The following is a 25,291-nucleotide window of genomic DNA, read 5'->3' on the forward strand; positions in this document are numbered from 1 at the left end:
ATAATTAATCCATTATAATAATAATGGTGATGATGATGATGATATAAATGGAGGTGATAGGGGATGGTGGGAGTGGTGGGAGTGATGGGAGGGGAGTGGAGGCTATGGGTTCTGTGGCATTTGATCGGTGTGGGGGTGCACTGGCTGAGTTGGGGTGTCTCATGCCAGGATACTAATCGCTTAGTTATTTATTTGTTTTTTTTTCCCTTGCTTCTTTTTTCTCTTTCCTTTTGTTCACACTTCACTACATCCCATCCTTTTGTTGTGTGTCACCTAACCCTGTTTTGTCATGTTTGTCTTGCACAATATAATAAAATTGAAATTTTTTATTTTATTTTTTTTAAAGTCCCAGCATTTTTGTTATGGGGCTGTTGGTTGCAGTTGAGTCACTAATGGTGCAGATTTGTTTGTACTTAAGCTTTCATTAGATTTTTGGCAATTATTTAAAATATTGCATGTAAAAAAAAAGCAATTTTGATGAAATGTCACAGTGTCATCCTTGCAATTAAAAAAAAAAACAAAAAAAACATGCCTTACAAATCACAGGGGTTCAGAGGGTTAGGATGGGCACATGTAAACCAAATACTGTCCCCAAATCTCCACAGTTTGTGATTGTAGAAGAAAATGTATTGCTATAAGAGTCCTTAAATGTACACAAATGGAAAATACAAAAAAATGACTCAGGGAAAAGTTCTGAATTTTGATAACATGTGCTTTATGAGTCTGAACTGTGAAGTTCAGCTGGGAACGATGCTTAACAGTAGCGTTCTTCTGGCCAAACTGTATTTGGCTGCAAAGTGTGCAGTCTAGTTGCACATTACCTAGGAGGAATCAACTTACTGATTATTAAAAGGGTTTTGTGCATCATGCCAGGTATTTAGACGTGATGCACAATACATCATAGCCTAATTAGTTGTGTCTTTTTATGTGCAATGCCGTCTTTCCGTGTGTCCAAAGCAGGAAACAACAAAAACAAAACTCTCGGTGTCTTTCTCAGCGCCTGCCTCTATCATGTGTCTGTACCTCTTTCTGAAGCTTCTTGAGCTGCTCCTCCATGGTCTCAATCTCCTGCTTGTAATCCAAAATCTGATCACCTTTGTCCTCCCTAAAAGACATACAACTATCAGCACCACAAACACATTTACACAGCTTTTTAAAACAGTATTTAGGCAAAGTTTTTGTTTTAATATGAATCGTATCTGTGATAAATTTGCAGATAAGAAATAAAATTATTTCAGGTAATGGTTACTAGAAACAGCAAAAGACATGCTCAGAAATTATAATTTGCCTACCGTGACCTTTAGACTTCATTTAATACACTGTGTGAATTAAATTCTAGCAGTGAGTACCTGATTTGTTCCCGACTCGTTGCTCAGTAACAGCTCAATTTTGTGTATTGTAATGTGTGACAAAACATTTGCAAATTTTTCATGTTGACCTTTATCACACAACTTTTCTAAAGGTTCTTCTGAGTTTTTCAATCACACACACACTCACGCACACACACGCACACACTCACAGTTGTTGTTTTAGACGGCGGAGTTTGGCCTTGCTGTCTGCCAGCTGCAGCGCCAGACCTTGGGGCGGCTCCTCGCTGTGGCCACCCAGGGACACCATGTTTGAATCAGCCTGGGTTTCTCGCTCCCGACAGAGCTCTGCTAGCCTCTGGGAGGGAGAGGGACAGAAAGATAAGAGGTGGATGTAGGAAAGGGACAGTAAGGATAGAGGTAAAGAAAGATGTGGACAAACAAGGGTTAAATAGCATTTTGTTCATAAACTTTTACAGGGAAAACAGTGGGAAACGCATAGTGATTCAACAAGTATGGGCCCCTATAGGTGATGGAAAAAGGTTTTGCTGTTTGTGCACCTTATTAGTAAGGAAGGAGCTGATGTTACTGATGTGGTTTTGGTATCTTCAAAGTGCTATATTGTGCTCCTTTTCAGCAAATTAATAATTCATTTTTCAGCTCAAAATATTGCAAAGATGGTTTATGTTACCTTGTCTTTATAACCTCTGGTTTTAACTGGTAAATCTCACTTTTAACTGTTTGTAGGTTTAAATGCTCTGAGTTGCTGCTGGAATTGGTTCTTCTTTTGGAACGTGGCAATTCAGTAAAATTCCTACTAACTTGTAAAGCTGGGAGGTTATCTGCCTGTGGGGGGCTTGACGAATGACAAAAGTAAACATCTTCCTATCTTAACTTTTTTTTTTCACACCCTCAAGTTTCGAACAACCACAAACCACAGTCAAATGGATTTTCACCGCATGGTACCTTTAAAACAGTTTACATCATTTAAATCACAAGACGTTGTGCTTTCAAGCGATTTACAGTTTGAGTCAGAATGGGTCGACTACATTCAAAGAACAGCAGCAGAATCTTGACTCCTGAGTTTTAAAGGGTTAAGTGCAACAGGCCGTCTGGTATAGTGAATAATAATGTGACTGCAGGTAGAGTGTCATTTTGTCGTCCTACAAAATTAATGGAGAGTGACTTTTCTCTGTGTGCAATTTTCTCTCTGTGGTTTGTGGGACATTTTCTACAATACTACAGCAACAGACAATTCTGTTTTTATCTGGTTACACTGTTCAAATAATGGAGAGCAACATGAGCCCCTGTTTCATTAGGGCTTATTTGAGTCACTGGAATTTATTTGATGAAAATTTAATATCCCATGCTGCTCTGATCTCATATAAAGGTTGTAGCTAAAGGTTCAGAACATTATTCACCATTGGAAACAGAGATAATTCCTTTAATAATGCCTTTTAATCCCACAAAAGCTGAAAACAAATCTCAGTGGAATATTGGCAGATCTGAGGATTCAAAATGTGTCTGAATTCAGAAAACAGAAACATGAAGTTGAATGTGAGGCTCATTTATGGATAGATTCGGGCTCTTTGGGATTTTAAAGGGAAAACGACAGTACTAGTCATGCTTCTTTATTTCAAAATACCCTCACTGTAGTTTGGTTTCTCAGACAGCGGGCACAGTAAACCAACACGCATTTTGTTTCGTCTATTATTATTTAAATTGCATTAAAAGTTTTGACTCCAAACTCAGCTGTAGGTTAAAAAGCAAAATTACCAAAACTGTAGGTGGTAAATCACAGCTACAAACTGAATAAAAAGTCTAATCAGCATAAGACATAAGCTGAAACAATGAAGCCCTGATCAAAAACAAGTGCCACACTTACTGTATAACAACATTTTAAATAACGTACGTGTTATGTTGGTGTGGCAGAAAATATTGTACAAGTCTGATACAAACATGTCTAACACATTTTTATGCATCAAGTAAGTCCCCCAGTAGGGCTCAAACAGGGACACTGATGTTAAAATCCCTTCAAGGCACAAAAAAGCAATAAAAATTGACTTGGTGTCTATACTCCCAAAGCACTGCAGTAGCTCCCACACATGGGTCTGGTTCCATCTGTCTGAACTGTCATAGATAGCAAACGAAAAGTGATACGGAAGTTTGGTGTCTCTTCAAACAGCAATAATATGCGTTGCTGTCTTATTTACTTATTTGCTGTCCTGCCAAGATCTAGACGAGATGATCAACGTCAATCTGATGAAGCTACCAGCAGCCAGTGAGCCCAGCTTAGCGCCAGGATTAGAAACAAGGGTAAACAGCTGGTCTGGCTCAACCCAAAGGTTAAACTATCCTCCTGTCAGCCCCTTGTTATCTTGTTTGATTACAAAATTCTGGAAACTGTTGTGATTTTTTTGGTGGGTTGTTAGACTGTGATTTTGGCTGAGTGAGTCCCAGAAGATGCTGCGCCTGGCCAAGAAATTGTTATAGAGATGCTGGTTGGCAGATTTTGTTATATTTGGACCATAGCAGGCAAAATGTTTCTTAATGATTCCGGTCTTTATGCGAAGTTAATCAGCTGCTGGATGCTTTATATGCACAATATACAGGCATGAGAGTAGTATCAAGATTTCCATCTACAGACGGCTGACAAATTAAAGGTTAAACCTAAATCTTACAGTGAGGGAATCTGGTGCTTTCTTATGCTGTGGGGGGGTATTTTGTCGTGACGGTTTGAGCCCACTTGTCTCTTTAAATACAAGAGTCACTGCAAATCAATACACAGTTATTCTAAATGATTACCTTTATACTATGATGATACGGTCTCTTCCAGGACGACAATGCACTCAATTATAGGGCATGAGGGGCCACTGAATGGTTTGAATGGTTTTTAATCTATTCAGTAAGCTAAGCTATCCTGTTCATATGGCTGTCTTTAAATGCTGTCTTCCTCGTCATTTCCTGCATGTATTTAAATACATTATTGCGTGTTATTTAGTTTGTTTCTCCTGTATTTTGTGCTGTGTCTTCTCTGTCCTCTTTCTCCCTGAACCTCTCTGCAGGTATTTTTGAATCTGGAGCTGCACCAGTTTGACCTGCAGCAACTGGTCCCACCAATCAGTCCTGTGTTGATGTTGTTTGTTGTCTGTTTGTCTCTGTTATCCTTTTCTCTCTCCCCTTTATCCTCACCCCAACCAGTCGAGGCAGATGGCCACCAGATAAAAGGGAGTTGTTCCTCTCCATCAGGAATCTTTGGATCTCTTGGGTCTTCCATGTATAGTTTTGTAGGTTGTTAATTGTATTTTTTTAATTAGTCGGGTACATTTAAAAAATAAATAACACTTTTATAAATATAAGGTGGCAACCTACACATTATTATAGCTGGTGAGCTAAATTCACACCACCAATCCGACATTTTTTAACGGGTCAGCGCTTTGGCTGTTGTTCTATATGTGCAATATAAATAATGGTGACTTAACTTTACTTGTCTTTACTTTACTTTGTCTCTAACTTAACTTGATGAGCATTAAATGACTGAAACCAAATGCTTTGGCCTTCACAATGACCTCATTTCAACCCTGTATTGGAGATTTTGGACTGGCATGTAAGGCAGTACGCCTCACCACCATCATCAAAACATCAAACAGGGGAATAGTGTTCATTCCTCCGGTAGAGTTTCAGAGACATTAAGAATTAATACCAAGCAGCATTGAAGCTGTTCTGGTGCCACATGGTGGCCCATCACCTTACTAAGACATTTTATGTTGCTTTTTCTGTTACCTTGACACCTGTCAGGAAAAAGTAAAATAACTATATTTTCCAAAATGCCAAACTATTCCTTTAACTGTGTGCACGCATACCTCCAGATGTGTGTCTCTCTGTGCCAGCAGACTTTGAATCTGTTTGGCCATGGAGCTAAACACCAGCTGTAAGTCTGCACCTTCATCCTCCACCAGCTCCTCCCACTGAAGTGGCAGCACCATGCGAGGATCCTGAGTCACCTGCAGCAAGGACAATTTTTTAAGGTCTCTACGGTAAGATCAATGTGCATCTGTAAAATCTGACACAAAATGGAAGATCTGGGGACAGAACAAATCCAGGGAGTGTGAGCACTGTGTGAATATCAAGCATCTGCACAACAACAACAGCAAAAAAAAAAAAACAATTTTCTATCTGGGAAAGGAGTCCAAAAATGCCTGACTAATACATGCAAAACTAATGATCATGTTGAAATGTCCTCGGGTGGAAAGCATATGAGCAACAAGCAGGAGATGCATCCATCCACGCAGGAAGAGCACCTCTCACCTCTGATTTATTAGGCTGAGAAACCTGGCACAAAAAAAGCTGGTGGGCAACATGCTGTTACTGTAATTCAGACACGCTGGTATGCAACATGCTGTTTCTGTAATGCTGGCAATTATTCATGGGGGTATTTTTAAAAAGAGTACAATTTGGCATTTAAGCTTTACTGGAGAGGACGGCGGAGAATGACAGAAAGGAGACGAAGGAGAGACGACGATGTGACAGAGGTGGAGGTGAAAGAGGTGGACATGAGGGGTGGAGGATCCATCCTACGGTGGCAGCAAGGGGCACCCAGAGGTCCTTAAGAGGCTGCCAGCAGAATGACAAGTAGCTCATTTTCACACTTAGTTGAAGCAGCAGTAGAAGGTATAATAGTTTCACTTTCTCTGCCTACAGGCCAGACAGTGAAGAAAGTCTTTGCTAAATCATATTTAGGAAGAAAAATCCTTTTAGAGATCTCTCCCCTGGACCAAATCTCGTCAGCTTTGGGTCAGTCAGTGAAGGAATTTTAAGGAATTTTATATTTTGGGGAGGGGGGGGGTCGGGCTGACTTGATTATTTCTCTTCTTACCTGCTGAATACAGCTGGCAATGGCTGCCTGGGTCTCAATGTCCAGAGACTGGATCTGCTGAATGAATGTTTCCTTCTTCTCACACTGCAGGATGAGAGAGAGTTGGGTGCATTAGATCTAAATATATCAGTATAATTCAGATATCAGCATATCAGTATATCCAATGATCAGAGGTTAGCAAATTAATTACATTGAATTGATCTGGAACTATTTTGATAATAAACTAATTATTGCAGTCATTTTTCTAACAAAAATAAACTCACTCATAAGTCTCTGCTCTTTTATTTTGATCATTTGAGGCTGTTAGTCACACAAAACAAGCAATTTCAAGACAAAAAAAAAAACCTTGGAGGTATAATGCCAAATAGAAATTGAAAACTTGAAGGTGACAAAAAAACTCATTTGGATTCATTAGGACTTATTCTTCAGGGACCAAAGATCTCTATTTAAAATCTCATCTAACCACTAATTTTACTCTGGACTACACTGAAGTGTAGCCAAAATGTAAAACATTAACAATCTTACAACTACTGATACCCATACTGGTGTCATTATCAACCTTCAAAAAGCCTGATGGTCATGTGAGCTTGTGATCACCTGCACTGCACATCCTAGTAAGAGCAGCAGCAGTCGCCTGAGCTCCTCCACAGCTGCCTCTGAGGACACAGAAATAACTGTCATCACCATCATTATCATCATCATCTCCACCCCCCCCACCGCCATCCCCGTTATCATTATCACCTTAATGCGCTTCACAGATAGCAGAGATATGGACTCGAGCATAAAGCATAATTACTTTCTTGCGGCTGAGAGACATGGCACTGATAGGATCATGTTGTTATCTTCTACCTGTTAGGGGGTCCTGCCCCAGAATGGCAACGTTTGGGAGAGGCATCAGTATCAACTGCTGCAGGTCTTCCTAAAAAAAAAAAAAAGGAGGGAGGGAATAAATGTAAAGCGATGAGGGCAAGAAAATTCTCCAGTGATCAGCTGGCCAGTCCAGTCCGTCTGCCCGCAGCGAGAGCAGGAAAACTTTCCACCTGCCTGCTCAAAATTTGTGGTGTAAACAAAGAAGAGACACCTGATAAGAGCACATTCTTTTGTTCGTGCAGCTCAAGGAGGATTGGCACAAATTAGTTTTATTATATTTCACTGAAACCAAATCTCTGCATTCTCTGCTTGTAACAGAAACAAACAAAAAGATTGTAATGAATAACAGACTAATAAAATCACAGGCGCGTTTCTATTGTTACATTTGTGGTTAAAACATATGGCTGATGTGGGTAATATGGCAGCAGTGCAGACACATTAACTGAGGATTATAACTGCCAACAAGCTACTTAGCCACTAGATCCTGGCTGGTACATTATCACGGTCAATATTACTGGCTGATGTGAGCTCGTCACAGATGTATCCGTTTTGGTTTGTTGGCTGTTAAGTAACCAGGGTTGCAGAGCAGAAATGACAAAGGTTGTATTCAGTTTAAGACACAGGGTCTCCACTACACTGTTTGTCCACCACAATTTATTTTTTTACTGTAAAATGTCCAATTTACTCAGAAATATCTTGCTCACAATTCTTAAACAACCTGTTTCAAGGCATCTTTTTACACAAGTTGTTTACTGAGCGTCCCTGTGGCCTTGAGGCTTAAAACTCTGATCAAATAATTGTTGAAGTCAGACTGTATCCTTTTGTAGCTCCTCACGCTTCCTCTCTTTCCTGTCACCTCCACACTGTCGGTGTCAAATAAAGGCAAGAATGCCTGAAAAAAACACCTTTTCAGTATTCATGGTGTGATCTCACCTAAGGGTTGTGTTTATTACAGAAAAAAAAGCTATTTTTTTGTTTGCACATTGAAAGTGAAAGAAATATAGAATTTCCTAAAGCTATTAAATCGCTGCTCCAATATCCTTTAAACCAGGCAAAATAAGCTATTTTGGACCTCTCGCGCGTGGTCCTGAGGTAGCAAGCATTTACAATGTGTTGTAGAGTAAATGGGGTGATTCAGGACTAGCAGAAGGCCCACCATCACTGTGGTCAGCTTGTTTCAGCGAGTTGTAATTTGTGCTTTGAGCTCTTGGACAAATCTCCTGGCAGACTTAAAAGACTCTGAATCAAGCTGGACTGCAGACGCCTCAGACATTCCCCGTCCAGAAACCTGGCTTCTCTGGCAGTAAAAACAAGTATTTGTCATGCGGACCCCCGGCGCCTCGCTCCTCCTACATTGCCATCTAGTGTAGCACAAGTGTAGCGGCTTATCATCCTGTTACTTTGCAACTTTTTTTCTTTTTTTTCACTTGGTTTAAAACTCAGGGAAAAAAAGTAGAACTTTGCTGGTAATTAAAAATATTTCTGTCAAAGAGCCACACGCTGATGTTGGCCAGCTCCTTTCCCAACTGCTCTGAAAACCTGTTCACATCCTCCTGCGATCCATCAATGCAAAATCACCAGAGTACAGGAGCAAGTCACAATTACAGCTCTCTCTGCTGCTTACTGTAATTTATAAACTGTGTAGCAAAAGCGGCAGTATACCAAGAGGCAGGGACTCCCTTTTGCAAGTGGCATGTGCAGCCAACCTTACGTTTCTGCTCCTTCAGGGCATGTAGGATATTAGCCACTGAAGCGCTGAGTTGGTCATCGTGCAGCTCATGGCTCATGATGCCAAACAGACTTCTGCAGGAGATTAGCCAGACTGAAAATTATATAGAAGCTGCTTGTTGTTGCTGGCATGCTAATGCCCTTGCATGAACAATTCTCTGTCTGGCAGTGCAGCCAAGATACACACTGGGTCGTATTTGCTCAAATCCCTCCTGCACTTTATTTTAAACATCATTTGATACCATAATACACGCAGCCAAAGTACAAGATTAACAATATGAGTAACACGCAGTGCAGTTATCTGTGCCGTTCTGTGATTTCCAGGACAGTTGCACTCGAAGTTCATTTCTAGACGAAGAACAGTCTTTTTTTCGTCACATCACAGGAAAAAAATAAGGAATTAGCCTTTATCCGTCTGTGAGTCAGAATCTGAAAATAATCTCCTGCTATATACAGGAGTCCTGAATTTGGAATAAACTTTAGCAAGCCGCCAATAGGGAATATTAATATCCATCTGCAAAATGATCCCTCCCAGTTTCCATCTTTCTACATTATGTTGTTTGGATTGCTGCTGGTTTTCATTTAACCGACACACTTTCTTTTCTTTCTTTTTTTTCCTCACATTTTTGGCTCTTAAGTTTTATGCAAACCAGATTAGTTGAAACATAATTTATTGGACGTTCAGTAGCCTTAAAAATGTCACGGTTTACCGAGGACGGCGATCTTTAAATGCAGAGGGTCAATAAATTAGTAGTCAAGAGAAATTAACATTTAAAATCCCATTAACAGAAGGTTAGAAAGTAAGTGTCTCATTCAGTGGCATTAAAGGCTTTTAGATGGAGTTAAAGAAAAAAAAAAAAAAGAAAGAATAAAGCAGATCAAAAAACATGAAAAGAGAATACAGTCAAAAAGAACAGGACACTGCCAACAACACAATGGAACACCGGACAATACAGTGTAATGTTAACTGCCACACAGTGCACTTACTGACATGTTTACAGTGAAGGTGAATCTGCAGCCTTCACGCCTGTAACATGTACACAAATAGCTCAGTTGCTGTACGAGAGAAGCTAAGGTCATAGCAGAGAAAATGAAGGCCCTGTCAGGTTGTGCATTGTTGCTGCAGCTTAAGCTCACCACACTCTGATCGCCGCTGTCACACACTCTCTCACATAAGCACATATGCTGCACAACACCATTAAAAAACAAAGACAGTGAGAAGTAAAACTGTGACCAGAGTGGAACTGAACGTTCACAGCGACACTGCAGCCTATTTTGAGAGCACCTGCTGAAAGTCAGCCCGACTGATATGAGCTTCTCAATTACCACCGGCTTCTTGCGCTGCTCCGAGCTTTCAAGGGACATTAGTGATTCACCGAAAATTAGGAAGCGAAACCTTGTAGACCCGTGTTTTTATGTTGTGTGACAAGCTGAGCAGTGCATGTTCAGTCCACCTGACTAGGGACGCTTTCTTTGCTGAGAACAGAAGCTTTTAAATCTTCCTCCAGGGAAAGAATTGTGTCATTTCCTAAAATGCCACAGGCGCCACAACGCACACGATGCCGAAGAGCTTGATAGATTTTTATTCTCTGTCCCTGCACTAACCACAGCTGCAACTAAAAAAACACTCCAGCCCCTCCACTGTTTCTCTCAGCGTTTGATAATAAGCAAGAACATGTTTCATCTTCTGTCTCGTGCAAATGCTGTCACCCTCTGTACACGAACACTTCAAACTTTCTAAAATATCCTCGGGCAAAATGTGTTAAGACTGATAGCTGAGCTTCATCTTGTCCTCTGTTTTCACTACCTCGCAGCTAGACAACCGCCTCTCCAGTCTTCCTCCGTCACCCCATCTCCCCTCAACATTTGGTGAGGCCCTCAGTTGTGTTTCAGAAGCGATTTTTACAAGTCTGTTCTACTTATAATGAGCTGCGAGTGATTTCAGTCCATCCACAGCAACAACAACAACCAAAGAAAAGCCATTATACCAGTGTTTATGGAAACTTTTTTTCTGCCGGAAATGCTAGAGAAAGTGAATAGGGCTATTCAAGACATCACATAGAGCTCAAACCAGAGTCGGACCATTTCCAAATGATTGTCTGTATCACCGTGTCACAGGTTTGCCTGAGCATCTCTGTGTAATGACTTGTCTGACTCCTGAGATATTAATGCTAGAGCTTGACAACTGCTATCAAAATATCCAATTAAGCTCTGCTGAGGCTTATGCAAAAATAAAACTTCCATAAAACTGCTCAAAGAAATAGTTCGACATATTGGAAAACGCTTCTTGCTGAGAGTCAGATGAGAACCTCAATATCGCTTTTGTGTCTGTTTGCTGATTATTGCGCTAAAGCCAGACGCTGATTAGCCGAATATAAAGAGTAAAACAATCAAAAAGTAAAATCGGCTTGGTTAGAAGCAAACAAAAAACTCTTCTCCTATCAGAGCATTCAAAGCTCATTAATTAACACACTATGTCTAATTTTCATAATCCCCATGTGCACATTGAACTCCAGGATCATGCTACAGTTTCAAACAGCTAAAGATATAACAAATAAGAATAACGAGTTAATTTGAAAATTGAAATGTGCTTTAAGACAGCCAAGTTGTTTCCATTCTGTCTATAGCTTACTAAGCTGTTAAACAACATGGTGTTAATCTTCTTTCCTTATGGTCGGCAAGACCAGCGAATATATATTTTGCAGATGCACAAGTATCCAATTAAAAATGAAAAGAATTCAGCGTGAAAGTTCCGAACTTTTTACATGTTTGATGGCAATTTTTTAAGCGAAGTCATAAAAAACAGAAACTAAGGGTACAAAAGAAAAAAATTACATACATTTAAAAACCAAATTTGCTGCAACTTTGGAGCACACTGACAACCACAAATATCTTGATGTTTGTCCAGTTTAGATAAATGCATGCACAATTAGAAAACTGGGACATCAAGCAGATCAGAAGCATCATCTGAGTTTTGTAGACTCGTGCTTCTGGTCACCTGGTGGATGTAAGTTCAATATTACTTTTGCATCAAGCTATGTTTGGGTTTTCACCGACTCCTGAGAGAAATATCTGTCACTTTAGATGCTAAATACTCGATAGTGTGTTCGCCAGGTAGTCTCTAACTTTGTCTACCTGCCGTTTGAAGCTGGGCAGGTAGCGTACAGTCAGTTTATCAAAAGCTTTTCTGCTGAAATCAGCTGCCTGCTGCATCTGAGAACAGGCTGATGAGAGAGTGGAGCAGAACAGTAAAGCTGCAGGCAATAAAAGCAAACACTGAGTTAGAAGACGCAAAGCTTTGCAGAGCTGAGGAGAACAAAGTTGGATGACAATCCTCTCGGGGGTTCACCACTACAAGTGACATTTTTCACATTGCATGCGGCCTTCTGATTTGCTTTGTGGCACACTGTCAGTTACTAATGAGGTGGTATTTGGCTAGTTGTGTGTGAAATATCTTGATAGTGAAAATTGTTTGCCAAAAATCATTTCCAGAGATGGACACGACATGAAGGTGTAAAGTCTGCTTTTGCTTTCATCATATTGGACTTGATAGTCTACAAAACCACTCATCTGTGCTCGATGTCAGTTTCAAATGCATAAAATATTTAAAAAATAAACAAAAATACTGTTAAATAGAAATAAAAGTTAAAGAGAAATTGTAGTTACTTCTATTTTGGTCACACACTCTTATAATTTTTCAAAGTTCTCCAAAAACAGCCCCATGCTTAAATGGACTGAAGATCATTATACATTCTGCGGGTTTCATCCATTTCAAAGTAAAAATGTGAAAAGACCTGTGCATGCTCTGTTGACTCCCAGCACATCGTCTTGATTTCCCTCCTGATGATTTGACCTAACACCTCAATCTCAGCCTCCCGCCCCCGGTGACCCTCCCCTACCTGGTAGAAGGCTCGGAGGTGTCGATTTAAAATAGAAAAGTTCTGGACTCTGAGCATGTGGTCATCTCTCTCGCTGTCGAACAGCCGCTCCACCTTGGGGTTTGGGTCTCTGGGCGAACACAGAAAAAACACAGTGGCGTATTTACTGCAGCTTGATCAAACAGCCCAGCACCATTTCTCTCCAGATGAGAAATTCTTATGCAACAGTGCATTTAAGCAGGGAGTGAATAAAATTTTAATGAGCCAGAGAAGCAGGCAGTGAGAATCCACATGCAATTATTTGTTGAAATAATGTGGCTTAGGTCAGGCCAAATTAATCAGCTGTTCGGCAAATACTGACTAAGATCTTGTCTTGCCAGTTAACAGACAAAAGGTTTTCTCCTGCTGAAATTCGAACATGAAGATAAGGAATTCAGCAGAGATGACGAACACGCTGGCACGTGCGCAGAACCTCATTTTATGATTTACTGAAAATTTGTGGGTCATACATTCATGCCATCCTTTCGCACAGGCTGCAGAACAATGTGAGGTTATGAAAGGGAATGTGATAAATGTTGCATCACATTTTATGCAGAGACAGAACAACACTAAGAGTCTGCAGCCGTGCTAGCAGCTCTCTGATGCTGCACTGTGGCACAAAGAAAACAAAAATACGATGTTTGTTATGTTCACAATTGTTTTAGCATTAGCTAATTAGCAATAAACACAAATGGAGTGCCATTTGTTTGGATGGTGTTTGTGCAAAAAAACAGAATTGTTTGTCAAAAACAGTGCAAATTAAAAAACAAGTTGCCTCAAGATGGCGCTGTATTAAATTGCTGAAGTCATATGTAGCAGGCATATCTTAATGCTTTAAAAAAATATATTTCTGGGGCTTTGTTTGAGTCAATTGATATTAAAAACCATAGACGTATTAGAGAGCTGGATATCAATCAGCTTTCATGGCAGCTTTCTGTCCCAGTGGTCACTCGCAGTATTGCAACAAAAAATCCCCAGTGACCTAAAAGCCTTTTTCCTACGTAGTCCACATTTTTAAAAGAGGCAGCTATTGACAGGACAAAAGATTCGCACACACTGTCAAACATGCAAAAACATTTGTTTGTGATATTGCAGTGCTAGACCTTTATCAGGCAAATGGTCTGGTACAAAGAGAAGCCATCTTAAACAGGAAGTGGCTGCAACTCTGTAAATGCATTACCAATGTGACCTGTTGATTGTGTTCATTTACACACGTATACATTAATGCTGTATGGATTCTGGAGGCTTAGAATCTAACTGTATTTATATATCGTACCAGGGAGGGCTCTTACATAAATTATTGAGATGATATATTCCTGATGCTTACCTTTCCTCTTTACTGTGTTCATTCTTATTTGCTTAATTAGTGTATTTTGTGAAATTTCTATGATACAATACGACATGATTAGCCTTTATTAATGCCACAGTAGGGAAATTTAAATATAATCTGTAATGTAGGTTTTTTGATAATGTGGTTTTGACCCTTGGCGGGGGTTTAAGCATCCTATGAATGTTACCTATTCTACGTACACAATTGAGGATATTTTTGTGAAAGTTGTCATTCAGTAAATTATGTTTTGTAATTCATGCCTTCCTATCACATGTAGGATGTTATCACTGGTTACAGTTAGAGCTACTGCCTGTTCAAGATGGCTCCTCATTGCAACAAACCATTTGCCTGATGAGGGTCTATCAGAATAATCACATTTTAGCATGCTAGATGGTGTGCGGGAGTCTTTAAGAAACTTGCAGAAATGCTCATGCCCCTCTATGCACCTGCATTGAAAACCGATGTGCAGAGTTCCTTTGCCATAAATCATGAGATTTTTTTATTTTTTTTGGTGACATCTCAACATGTAAAGTCTATGGATGGTGCGCTCACTGTGCAGAAGCAAACCTAGAAGCTAGAAAACTTTTTGGCTTATGCACAAACTGAGAAATTTCCGTTCACTTAAGTTGGTGCCATCTATGTCCAGTATCTAGTTCTCCTTAACACATCCATGATCGAGACAAACGTAAAATGCAGGACACAGTTGAAGTTATGATCGTGGAAGAGAGCTTAATATGGTGCAACATTCATTCACTGCAACAAAAACAAAATTCCCTGCAGCCCAAAAAGCAGCTACAGACAAGGTCAGTCTGTACTCTATTACCCCACACACCGTTGGTCGCTTAAACTCACTTTACTTTACTTACATAAGCGCCTCAACCACCAGGCCACCAGGGTGCCCCATCTTAATGGTTTTTAATGGTTTTTGCTCAGAAATGTGCTTTGAAGTTTAATTGAGGAAGAGGGTTGTGGGGTCATTTCTACATTTGGACTTGCCAATACTTGCAACCAAGTGCCAGGTTACACAGTTTAGTTTTTTTTACTGCACAAATGGCACTTTGGCTCATTTATTATTTTTATATTTAGTCTTATTAAATTTAAATGCTCATCTAACATTACAGGTTGAGTGAAAAAGGTTCCTGCAAGTTCATGAAATTAGCTTTTACTTTCCCTCCTAGTTTTACCGTAGTCTGTGCATGATTGAAAGTCAATGAAGCAAGAAAATTTTGATCAATCTTACATGAACCTCATGACCTCATTGAGGAAAACGCCATTGGTCAGCCTCAGGTAGCGTTGTCGGGCACTCTGGGAAACGGAGTTGACTTCCATGTACTGACTGTAGAGCGGGACACCATCCTCACTCTCCACCATGTTCTCAAACAGCTGAATCTGTGGCAAGAGACATGAAGAGATTATGTCAAGTGTGTACCAAGAGGTGGACAAAGACGAGGAAGACGGAGACGGGAGCAGAAAGCAGGTACAGAGAGGAGGCGAGGAGGGGGATGGAGAGGTGCGAACATTTTCTCACAGGAAGCCACTTGAGTCGGTGCACCTGTCTGAACAGGTGGGATCTGTGCTCCCACACTGGGAAGCACTTCACAGTGACAGGCAGCCAAGCAGGACTGCAGCCAAGGTCTCTCCCTCTGCTGAGACGAGCTGTGCCAAAGCAAACGGCAATATAATGAGGTTTATTCCCACCTGCACTTTCTAAAAACTGCACTGTCGGTAAACAGAGTAACAAGCTTGAGTTGGTTGAGCTGATAAGGTGGAACAGCGCAGCTTGAGACCCTGTGCGACAGGCTACGCTGGGCGGCAGCGGATGTCCTTCCACACATGAGAATCAGGGTGAAGCGCTCATGTCAGTGAATGGCTGACCTGCTGAAGTGCCCTTCAGCAAATACTAAGCTTCTGCCAGTGGCGGGCATCCTGTTGAACCTGACCTCCGACCTCCTCTTTGGAAGGGAGCAGCAGCCAATGAGAACATCCCTTCAAGGTTCAGCACAGTATCACAGAATACCGTAAACAGTGTTCACCGACCAGAAGGGAAAAAGCCCCTCAGGCTGACTGGTCTCCCATGTGGAAAACCCAGCTGGAAATTTGGTGTGTTACACATGCAACAAATCCTCTACTGATTTTAGAGAGCCTACCCCCTCTTGAATACACTGTAGATGACTTTGTGTTATTTTCAAATCACTAACAGCCCAAGGACACGGAAGTGTCAAGGCCAGGAGAGAAAAAAAAGCTGGTCATTAAGCGGCGAGGGAAGCTGCCAAAAGCAGAAGTGGAGTGTTTGCTTTTCTTTATACAACAGCATGAAGGCAGTATCAAGGCTATTCCTGTTGTTTATTCAAGTCCTGCTTTTATATTTATTTGGGTGAAAAGAAGTGGATATCAGACCGCCGTGAAAGATGTCAAAAGCATTTCTGGTTGCAAATAACAATGTGGAGTTCACTGCAGAACTATCCAAAAGCCAAGGCGGCAGATTCCTACACACTTTCTACATCATCCTCCTGTTTTTATTCTCCTCTCTCTGCCTCCACAAATAATGACCTTTTCTCTAACTCAAAGTGATAAATGATAAATGACGTACCCACTGCGCCAGCGCACTTTCCATGAATTCGTCTATTATCTCCTTAATGCTGGACTCCATTGTTGTGTTACGAGGGCTGTGAAACACCACAGAAGACAGCTAATTAATTTTAAAAAATATTATCGACGTTTCACATGTAATGAATCAAAGAGAGAGAATCCATCTCGCGTCAACTGAAGTCGTTTGACATTTGTGCGGCCCTTCCCCTCCCTCCACCTCTCTGTCTCTTCCTCTCTGACTGTGTGTCAGTTTCATTGCAAAACCGCACCGGAATTTTTCAAAACGAACATGTTGCGTTTTTTTTCTTTCCCTAACACACCCTCCACACGTCGTCTCACATACATTTTTCCACATACTGCATGACGACAAAAGTCATCAAGGAAAGCATGATAAAGCTGTGTTTTATATTCACAAATGGAGCGTGTTGATTTTGAAATACGGGCCCATTTCTTCATATCGGTGTGCTTTCATATGAAAATGGTTCTAAAACTTGTTTAATGCTCCGATATGAAAATCTTCACCTTGTCTTGTTCCTTGACGACTCGCTGATCTCATATGTCCACAAAAACAAGGTGGAAGTTTTAACGTACGACCACAGAGTTGACAAATTTGTGCTGTTTCCACGTTGTTCTCATAAAAGCACGATCAGGTGTCATTCAAGCACTGTGCAAGCGTGACCTCTGCTGGTTCCAAATGAAAGTTCCTGTTCTCTCATTTTTAGATGATGAATTACATCATTATTTCCGTTAACCAAATCACTAAGGAAGTGCAACCACGCAACGAAGTTTTTATTTATAATGTGTGTATTGCCATGTTTGTAGCCTCCCTAACTCCCATAACACAACTCAAACACTGAGATGTCAGGTTGTGCGTAATGGCTGCCGCATCTTGGTTAAACTGTCCTAACAGCTCTGACTGAGCTCAGGATTTATTCAGAGGCTTCAGTGCAAACAGTTCCACCGTATGAACCTGGAATCCATGTGGAGTCACTTACCTGTCTCATGTGTAGAGGAACACTAAACCTTATTTACCGTCAGATCCTGTGTTCATGAGTTTACCACTGCTGTGCCTCGTGCGTAAATACGCACATGACTCTGAATTTAAAGAAGCACTTCTGCTGCTGTGTGATGCTGCAGGTATTTATCAAAGTCAGAGGAAAGAGTCTGACACACAGCTAGCTGTACGTATAGCAAACAGGACCTCAATGGGTTTATTGGTGTCTCTGGAAAACTTGAGTTTTCCTGAAGAACTGACAAAAATTAAAAACCAGTGATAAATAACGACAGACATTATACTGCTGTAAAATGCTGTTAAATTATGGGGGGGGGGGACATCTCAGAAAAATACATACATTTTTAATATTTTTTCTTGCCTTAATGCTACAAGGGATTGTGTCTATTTGTTATTGTTATTTGTGCTTTTTTGCTATTTAATGTTTAATGATGAATATTAGTCTTTTTTTAACGTAAAAAAAATCTTCCAAATCATCTTTAAAGATGGAAATTTATCATTATGTGTGCTTGTATGTAAATGGTACATATTTCTATTATTATTTTGTATTAGAAATTTAAATTCACAGCCTTTTTTTTAAACTATAATTTTATTGATGTTTTATTCTATTTCAAAAACAGAAATAAAATTTAAAAGCCAAAGATAAAATTACTTGAAAGGACAGGGTTGTTTTTGAGTGAGGAGGACATATTTAACATATTTTCTACTGAAAATTAGGGGGAGACAGATTTGTATTTACTCAGTATTGGAGGGGACAAAAAATACATTTATGCTGTGTAGATTATTATTACCCCTCAAGTCCTGGGCTATTTTTAAAGAATGTTTGGGGAAAAAACATCCCCAATTTGGCCAGTGACAGCTGCAAAACTGCACAACCAAAATGAACAACATTGGGAGACTTTTAGATACCTTAAGTTCTCTTATACTTATCACTGAGGTTTTTTTTACAAAATATAAGCAAAAACTAATATTTTCATCAATACTTAAAGGTAGAAGGAATTATATTTTATATTTATAGAGCCTGATTATTAAAAATAAAATAAAATAAAAATGTGGTGGAAAATTTTAGTCTTTTTAAACAAACAATCATTGATCGATTGATTATTATTGTTTGCTTCAATTAGTTTGTAGTAATTATCTGAAAGAACTAGCTGCAATAACCAACATAAATCTTCCACTGTGTTACTGTAATACTAATTATGCTATAAGTCAGATTTTTTGAAAGTCTGAGCCTGAAGCCTAACTTTCACCCTCACTCCTCTGCTACCTGCTTGTGTTTTATCATGAAAGGACATGTTTTCTGCAGCCACTGAAAGCATTTGTCAGGTTAGCAGGAATCAAATAAGACATTCATTGAAATTATTCTGTGATAGAGTTTTATTTAAGAAGAATGAGCACACATGGGATATACCTGTAGCTAGTACAGATCACCATGATATTTATTTCTTTGCAAATAAATAGCATTTAAAAACCATTCTGCTTTATAAAATAACTTGCAACATGTTGTATGAGTGTGCTGTTTATGCCACTGTGTGAGTGCGTTCCTGTGTGCTGTCAGGGTGTGCTGATAATGCTTGTGCAGCAGTTCTGGGATTAACTACACCAGGATTATCAGATTGTTTCAGAGCTGCCAGAATAGACACGATGACAGCTTCATATAGGGCACCACACTCACACACACGTATGCACACAAAGCACGCACACTTAATCCAACACTCCTTGCTGAACTCCGATAACCCACTGTCAGTTTAAACACGCCTCTGTTATATTACATGTACAAAAGGAGGCCGACACTACAAAGCAGTTAAAAACTTCTACCTTTAATATATAATTCATGTGCATTGCCATTTTAACAGGTTCCTAAGCATTTCATTGCAGTTTAGTACAAACTCTACAGCTCTGAGATGAAAAATACTGTGCACATGGGCTGAACTTTAGCATCATGTGATTGGGATTTTACCAAATTTGAGTCAAAATGTCAAAATACATCTGTGCATGTTTAAGCTACACCTGTTAAAACTGAATGTACTCTCTTCTAAACACAACAAAGAGTTCTATACATCTCCTCAATAGATTGTCTGATGGTTACACTTTCGTGAGGTCCTGCACAGAGGAGATGTTTGTTTTGGTTTCTGTGCAGGGCCTGACAAGATTCCCAGTGTTTTGCCCTGTTTTGGCCATGTGCGAGGGAGCTGTAGCTGTTGCATTGGTGGAATATAACTCAAGCCTAACGTGTCAAAACCCAACAGGTGTCCCACCTGCCACCACCCAACTCACACAACCAAAAAAACCCTTCAGACACATCCCCCCCTTCTGCATCCCTTCCTTCTCAGGTTATGTTTAAATCATGTTTCCCCTCTAGCTGGCAGGAGTTGGGGAGGCCGCCTTCTCATCAGCTGTTTTCTCGCCGTCTGCATCCCCGGACGCTTCGTCAGCAGTGGCATCAACCTGCGCAAACTTTAGAATGTCGAGGACCTTGGCTTTGCAATCCTCAAAGGTTTGCTTCACACTGTTCTCCAGGAGATAACCCTCACTTTCACCCTCGGGGTCCTCCAGAGCCATGGCTCCTTCCACGGCCGTCTGCAGGTATCGCAGGCTCAGAAGGACTGACATCTGGACAGAAATAAGCAATGAGGATACTGTGAAAATCGGCAGCAGACACTGTTTATTATCAAATCCAACGGTCAAATAACTCCATATGCTCACTAAAACAGATGCCTGCAGAAAAAACATTGATTTTGCTTGTATTAGAATAGGTTTAAACAGTTTCTAATGTGATGAACAAGCTATGGAGGACTTAGTATTCTGCCAGATGCACAGATTTTTACACCTTTTCCGTGTATATATGTATGTTTGTTAATATTATCTATATATCTTAGTCTGCAATTAGTGTGTTAACAAAGAAAATGTTCATTAGCTTGTGATGCTTTTCTAATTCAGATTCCCTGTGATTATGAACAAATTGACTACAAATCATTTTTATTTCAATGGTAGGACTGAAAGTATGAAAATGAAACTGAGAGTCAGTTTGTGCTACTATTCAAAATATTCACAGATGGCTTGAAATAATTAAAGCCAGTTGTAAATAATTATCATTTGTTTTTGGGCAGTCTTTTAATGATTTTTCTTTTCACATATGAATTGTTAAGGTTAAGATTAAACTCTGTATTAATATTAATACACTGCAGAGATTCCCAAGTGTTTTTAGATAAATAAGGTCTAACTCCCCTCCCCACCTCAATAATTATCATATAGCCTCTGACACAAAATGAGTTTACAGTGAGTTTCCCAGAATAATAAAGGGTAAACAATTTCTTCATGAAGCAACACCTGCAGAGAAAAACACGAGTTGTGATGCAGTCAGTGCAAAATATTTTTAGCTGTGTCTCATCTCATCCCTCTTGTTCATGTCAGGCAACAGGGTTCAAAGCAGATTTTGGCAAAGTGCTAAGACTTTTGGTTGAAAAACAGACGTTGTTTAGCGCAGCTTGGTGCCTTGCTAACATGGCAGCCATCTGTCCGTCCCTTTCAAAGTGAAGTAGAAGAACCACAACGCTGAGCTGCTGCATTTACAAGTATAGATTGTCTGATTAGCTGTGGGCAGTGTGAAATGACGCCCTGTTAAACATGTGTATAGACGTCCTGTTCCAGCCTGAGGTCCTGTTTGTTATTTGAAGAGAATGTGCCATCAATACTGTTATTTTGAAAAACAGTGAAAGTGCATGTTTGATCAAAAGGGAGAAATCAATGTGTGCCAGTGAGTTGTTTCTTTCTGCTGGTTGTCATGGCAGTCTGTGCGTCAGTAGACAGCCATCATTTAAAATTCTGGGACATTTTTTGTATGTGAGTTTCGGGGTAATTTTGGGACAAACATGAAAAACTTCCTCTCACGCTGCGACAGGTGCTTGAATACTTAAATGTGTGATATATTTGACCATTTCTTTCTGTTTTAGCGCAGTTACAGAATAACTGCAGTGTTGTTAGGTAACCCACCTGTATTAGGATGACTGACAGCACGCCAGGACCGGTTGAGTTCATCAAGTCCATGTAGTAGTCAATCAGAGCCTGCCTGCAGCCGCGGCTGTACAGGTTGAGCTCCTCTGATTGGTACTCATAGTTGAAGTGGGCTCTGTTATCCGTCAGGTGGTACTGCAGGCAGGGGCGAGGGGAGGCCGGGTTACAGCAGCTGAAAGGAACGCCATCCAACAGGTAACGCCCGTCCACGTTACTCCGAATCCGACTGTGGATAGAGGACGGATGGACAGCATGAAAACCAGTGATAGAAACAGATTAAAAAGAAACTGAAATGGGTAAAGAGTCAGAGGAAACAAAGGAAGGAAGGAAGGAGGGAAGAAGGTGAATTCATCTTATGGCAGCTAAAGCACAGAAAATGTTAAAACTAGTTAAAGGCCTGACTTTTAGCTGAATGCACACTTACTGAGAAATGAGGAGTGTCACTATACAAATGTCATCATGTCACAACCTTTCTGTTTACTCATTCCGTTTCACTTATTTCATCTCTGACCAACCTTTCTCCGCTTGCTTCATGACCAACCTTTCCATCCATTTCTGTCGTTCTCTTCAAATGTAAAGGCCAGATCTATTTACACTCCTCCTCTGCTCCTCACATCATTCTGCCTCCCTCTCTCAGTCCTTCTTCTGTAACATATTCTTTGACCTTTTTGGATGTGAAGTCTACTTATCTGTCACTCATACAGATCTCTGTTTCCCTCTCCCTCCTGTCTACCTCTCATCCGTACAGTTCCTTCTCTTTCTCTCTCACCTCCCTGCATCCCATAAATGTCTGCGCTGTCATTCACTCACTCGTTGACGTCCTTGGAGGTGTAGTCCAGATATCTGTTGCTGACCCACTGCACCTCGAACCAGTCCTTGAAGTTGTTGTTGCCACAACAGCGGAACTCCATCTGCAGATGATCAATGGTCTCTTTTTGAAAACAGCGTCCAGGTACATCTGTGTCCTTGTAGAAGCGAATTCCATTCCTCAGGCCGACCTGACAGTGCAGAGAGAAAAGTGAAGGAGGAAGAAGCAGGTGTTTTATTCGAAAGAATGGTTTTACTGTACGGTATGTGTATAATGCAGCTGTTCTCTGACAGATAAACAGATTTTCAGTGTAATTTAACATCTGTTGTTGGTCGGCTTTAAATTAATTTCCTGACAACGCTTAAAGATTTCATGTTGGGTGACAGTCGATAGAAGGATGAGAGCTCTAATCCCCCTGCATATTGTTTGTTTATGTTTTCAGAAATGAAGAATAAATATTCTCCTGTATTTAAAGGAGACATGAGGAACACAAGGTTTTAATAGATGTTTTGTTCTGTCTGCATCATGCATCAGACGTGTTTTCTAGCCAAGGCTGCCAGTTTCATCTTACATGCTGACTCTTGCAGCCATAGCGGCCTTGGGGGGCGGGGGTAGGTTTTGTCTTGTGTTTTGCTAGAGAAAGCTCTCCTTAACTAGTGTGTCCTCTCTTAAGGCCATACTGGTGTCTACATTACCGCTTGACCTGTCCCCCTCGAAATCATCCCCAAACCCAGTGACCTCACCTTCAGGGACTCCTCCAGGCGTCCCTGCAGGGCGTAGCTGAGCACCACCACGGCGATAAGCAGACAACAGAGCAGCGCGGCTACAGCAAACCAGGCCAGCAGGAGAACCTTCCAACGGGGGAAGCGGCTCGCATCCAAGGAGTCCTGGCAAACACGACTGGCAACCCAGTTGGTGCCGATGGAGGCCAGGCCCACCATCATCAGGATGTTGGGCACCACGTGGATCTCTGTGTTGTCCATCACCTCGAGAGAAGAAGAGCACAGTCAAAGATAATAGTTGATAAGAGCAGCAGGCAACCGCAGGTCACTTTGTCATTTCCTCTTCCCACTTTAGCTCGTAATAATCCTGCATTCAATTTGCCTTATCTATTCTAAAAATGACCTTGGCAGCCAAGAGATTCAATTAGCTGCTGATATGCTGGATACAACAGCTACATGGCAATATGATGATAAATTAAATTCATTGCCCCTGTTCCTGCAAAAGTCAGTTATGTACTGAGTTTATGATTGGCTGAGTTTTCAAAAGCCTGCCAGCCACAAAACACCTTTACCCCATTGTTGTTTTAAAATTACCATTAAAACCCTTACAATTAAAGCTCAGTACTTCCACCTACTACAATCATCCTTTAATATCTGTCCAGCCAGCTGTGGTTTATGACAAATGATTTCAGCCTGTGGATGCTATTGAGAAGAAATAATTTCCGCTCCATGTGGAATAATCAGTTTTGTCAACAATAAAATGCAATAAAGCCCAAAACAAACTGTGTAAATGATGTATTTGTCCACCAAGTATAGAAGATCAAGCTCTTGTGAATCATTCTGTAAGATCTATGAGCTTCCTGTCACCATTTTATTGGTCACAATGCAAGTGTTATTTTTTTTATTTCACTCATCATAGAGCAAGCTAGCTGCTGCACAACTAAGGACTTAAAAAAAAAAACAAATTCTCTCATTGCAGATCAATAAATATCTGAAGGCATGCACTCATGGCCTGCAGCTTTCCTGTGTAGCCAACTGCATATCAATTCTTCCAACCTATCCAAATCAATCACTGATCAATAAAGCCCAATGACTAGTGGGCTTGAACAAATGCACCAATCTTACTGAGGTTATGACCTCCACCTGCTGGTCACATTACCCACATTCAATACACACTGTGCACTAATGATTTTTGAGGTAGAAGTGCTGATATTTCAGAGAGGCTTTTCAGCGTACTGCACCCACACAACTTAACATGCAGGAATGTATATGTTTACACTAATATTTTGTGCGCTGCATGTTTGTATTTGTGGATTAAACTGTAGAGATAAGTTTAAATGAAAGGGACAGATAAGCGAGAACACAGCAGGCTCAGTAAACAACCACAAGCAACAGCAAAAGTCTGAGCATACATCCCCATGTTTGTTCAACTTTGAATAAATTCATGCAGTGCTTTTCCACTTCAGCACCACTTGGACTTCTAGTTGACATAGCATTAACATGTATATTTGTGTCCATGTGAGTGTAAACGTCTCTCTCTCTACCTCGGACCTACGAAGCAGCTCTGTCTTAAGGTAAACCCCCAGACAGAAGATGAAGGCCCCGCACATGACTGCCAGCCAGGACAGCAGCCACAGGCCCTGGGCCAGACGCACCCGCCTCTGCTGGTTGAACTTCATCTTTAGCAACGTCATGGTTTACCGCTATGCACCAATCAGCTGGACAGAAGAGGAGGGAGTCAGTTCTGATCAGAAATGGATTCTATCCAGAGGTGGCCAGCTGCATGTAAAGAGGCAAACAAGCTCACAAGAAGGTGTTTTCAGCGTTGCAAAAATTGTGCTGCTGGAATGGCCAGTGGTCAGTGCAGGCCTTGCGCTTGTTGTTTGGCGAGTTATTATCAGGTTGAGCTCATCTAATTTGTTCCAGGTGGAGGGGATAAGCAGGTAGATCCCTGGGATGGTAAAGGACACAGTCAACCTCAGAGGATAATCCAAAAGCTTGCACTTGGTTGCTGAAATTGTCCCAAAAAGATTCTTTATAATCCAGATGAGTGCAGCCAGAGCATGGGAGAATTGTAGGAAAAATGATGATTAATAAAATATAGAAGAAAAGAGATAT

The 25,291-nt window shown here is 40.7% G+C and overlaps 2 protein-coding genes across 2 annotated transcripts in view; both read right to left on the reverse strand.

Moving 5' to 3' along the window:
• Positions 1 to 16,831, reverse strand: part of ccdc88b (coiled-coil domain containing 88B) — an 83,909-nt gene extending 67,078 nt beyond the window's left edge. The window contains exons 1-9 of the mRNA XM_008294354.1: positions 16,619 to 16,831; positions 15,269 to 15,417; positions 12,681 to 12,789; positions 7,033 to 7,102; positions 6,781 to 6,839; positions 6,184 to 6,267; positions 5,171 to 5,311; positions 1,520 to 1,665; positions 1,024 to 1,105 (exon numbers count right to left, since the gene is read on the reverse strand). Of these exons, the coding sequence (XP_008292576.1) occupies positions 1,024 to 1,105; positions 1,520 to 1,665; positions 5,171 to 5,311; positions 6,184 to 6,267; positions 6,781 to 6,839; positions 7,033 to 7,102; positions 12,681 to 12,789; positions 15,269 to 15,417; positions 16,619 to 16,678 (900 nt within the window). The 5' untranslated portion in view covers positions 16,679 to 16,831. The remainder of the gene's footprint in view (positions 1 to 1,023; positions 1,106 to 1,519; positions 1,666 to 5,170; positions 5,312 to 6,183; positions 6,268 to 6,780; positions 6,840 to 7,032; positions 7,103 to 12,680; positions 12,790 to 15,268; positions 15,418 to 16,618) is intronic.
• A 3,156-nt stretch (positions 16,832 to 19,987) lies between these two features.
• On the reverse strand, positions 19,988 to 24,867 carry LOC103366586 (peripherin-2-like). Its single transcript, XM_008294355.1, has 5 exons — positions 24,718 to 24,867; positions 23,195 to 23,437; positions 22,454 to 22,641; positions 21,623 to 21,869; positions 19,988 to 20,242 (listed from the first exon to the last, which is right to left on the reverse strand). The coding sequence occupies exons 1-5, from the start codon at positions 24,865 to 24,867 to the stop codon at positions 19,988 to 19,990; spliced, it is 1,083 nt and encodes a 360-aa protein (XP_008292577.1).
• Positions 24,868 to 25,291: the final 424 nt, after the last annotated feature.

This window comes from Stegastes partitus, unplaced genomic scaffold (assembly GCF_000690725.1).
Source record: "Stegastes partitus isolate 25-593 unplaced genomic scaffold, Stegastes_partitus-1.0.2 Scaffold955, whole genome shotgun sequence".
Lineage (NCBI taxonomy): Eukaryota > Metazoa > Chordata > Actinopteri > Pomacentridae > Stegastes > Stegastes partitus.

Excerpts from the sequence above, each read along its gene's own strand:
- LOC103366586 (XM_008294355.1), bottom strand. The coding sequence starts at position 24,867 with ATGACGTTGCTAAAGATGAAGTTCAACCAGCAGAGGCGGGTGCGTCTG. Across the intron at positions 22,642-23,194 it reads GCCTGGAGGAGTCCCTGAAG|GTCGGCCTGAGGAATGGAAT; the intron begins GTGAGGTCACTG and ends CTGCACTGTCAG. Across the intron at positions 21,870-22,453 it reads ACCTCCAAGGACGTCAACGA|TCGGATTCGGAGTAACGTGG; the intron begins GTGAGTGAATGA and ends CTCTATCCACAG.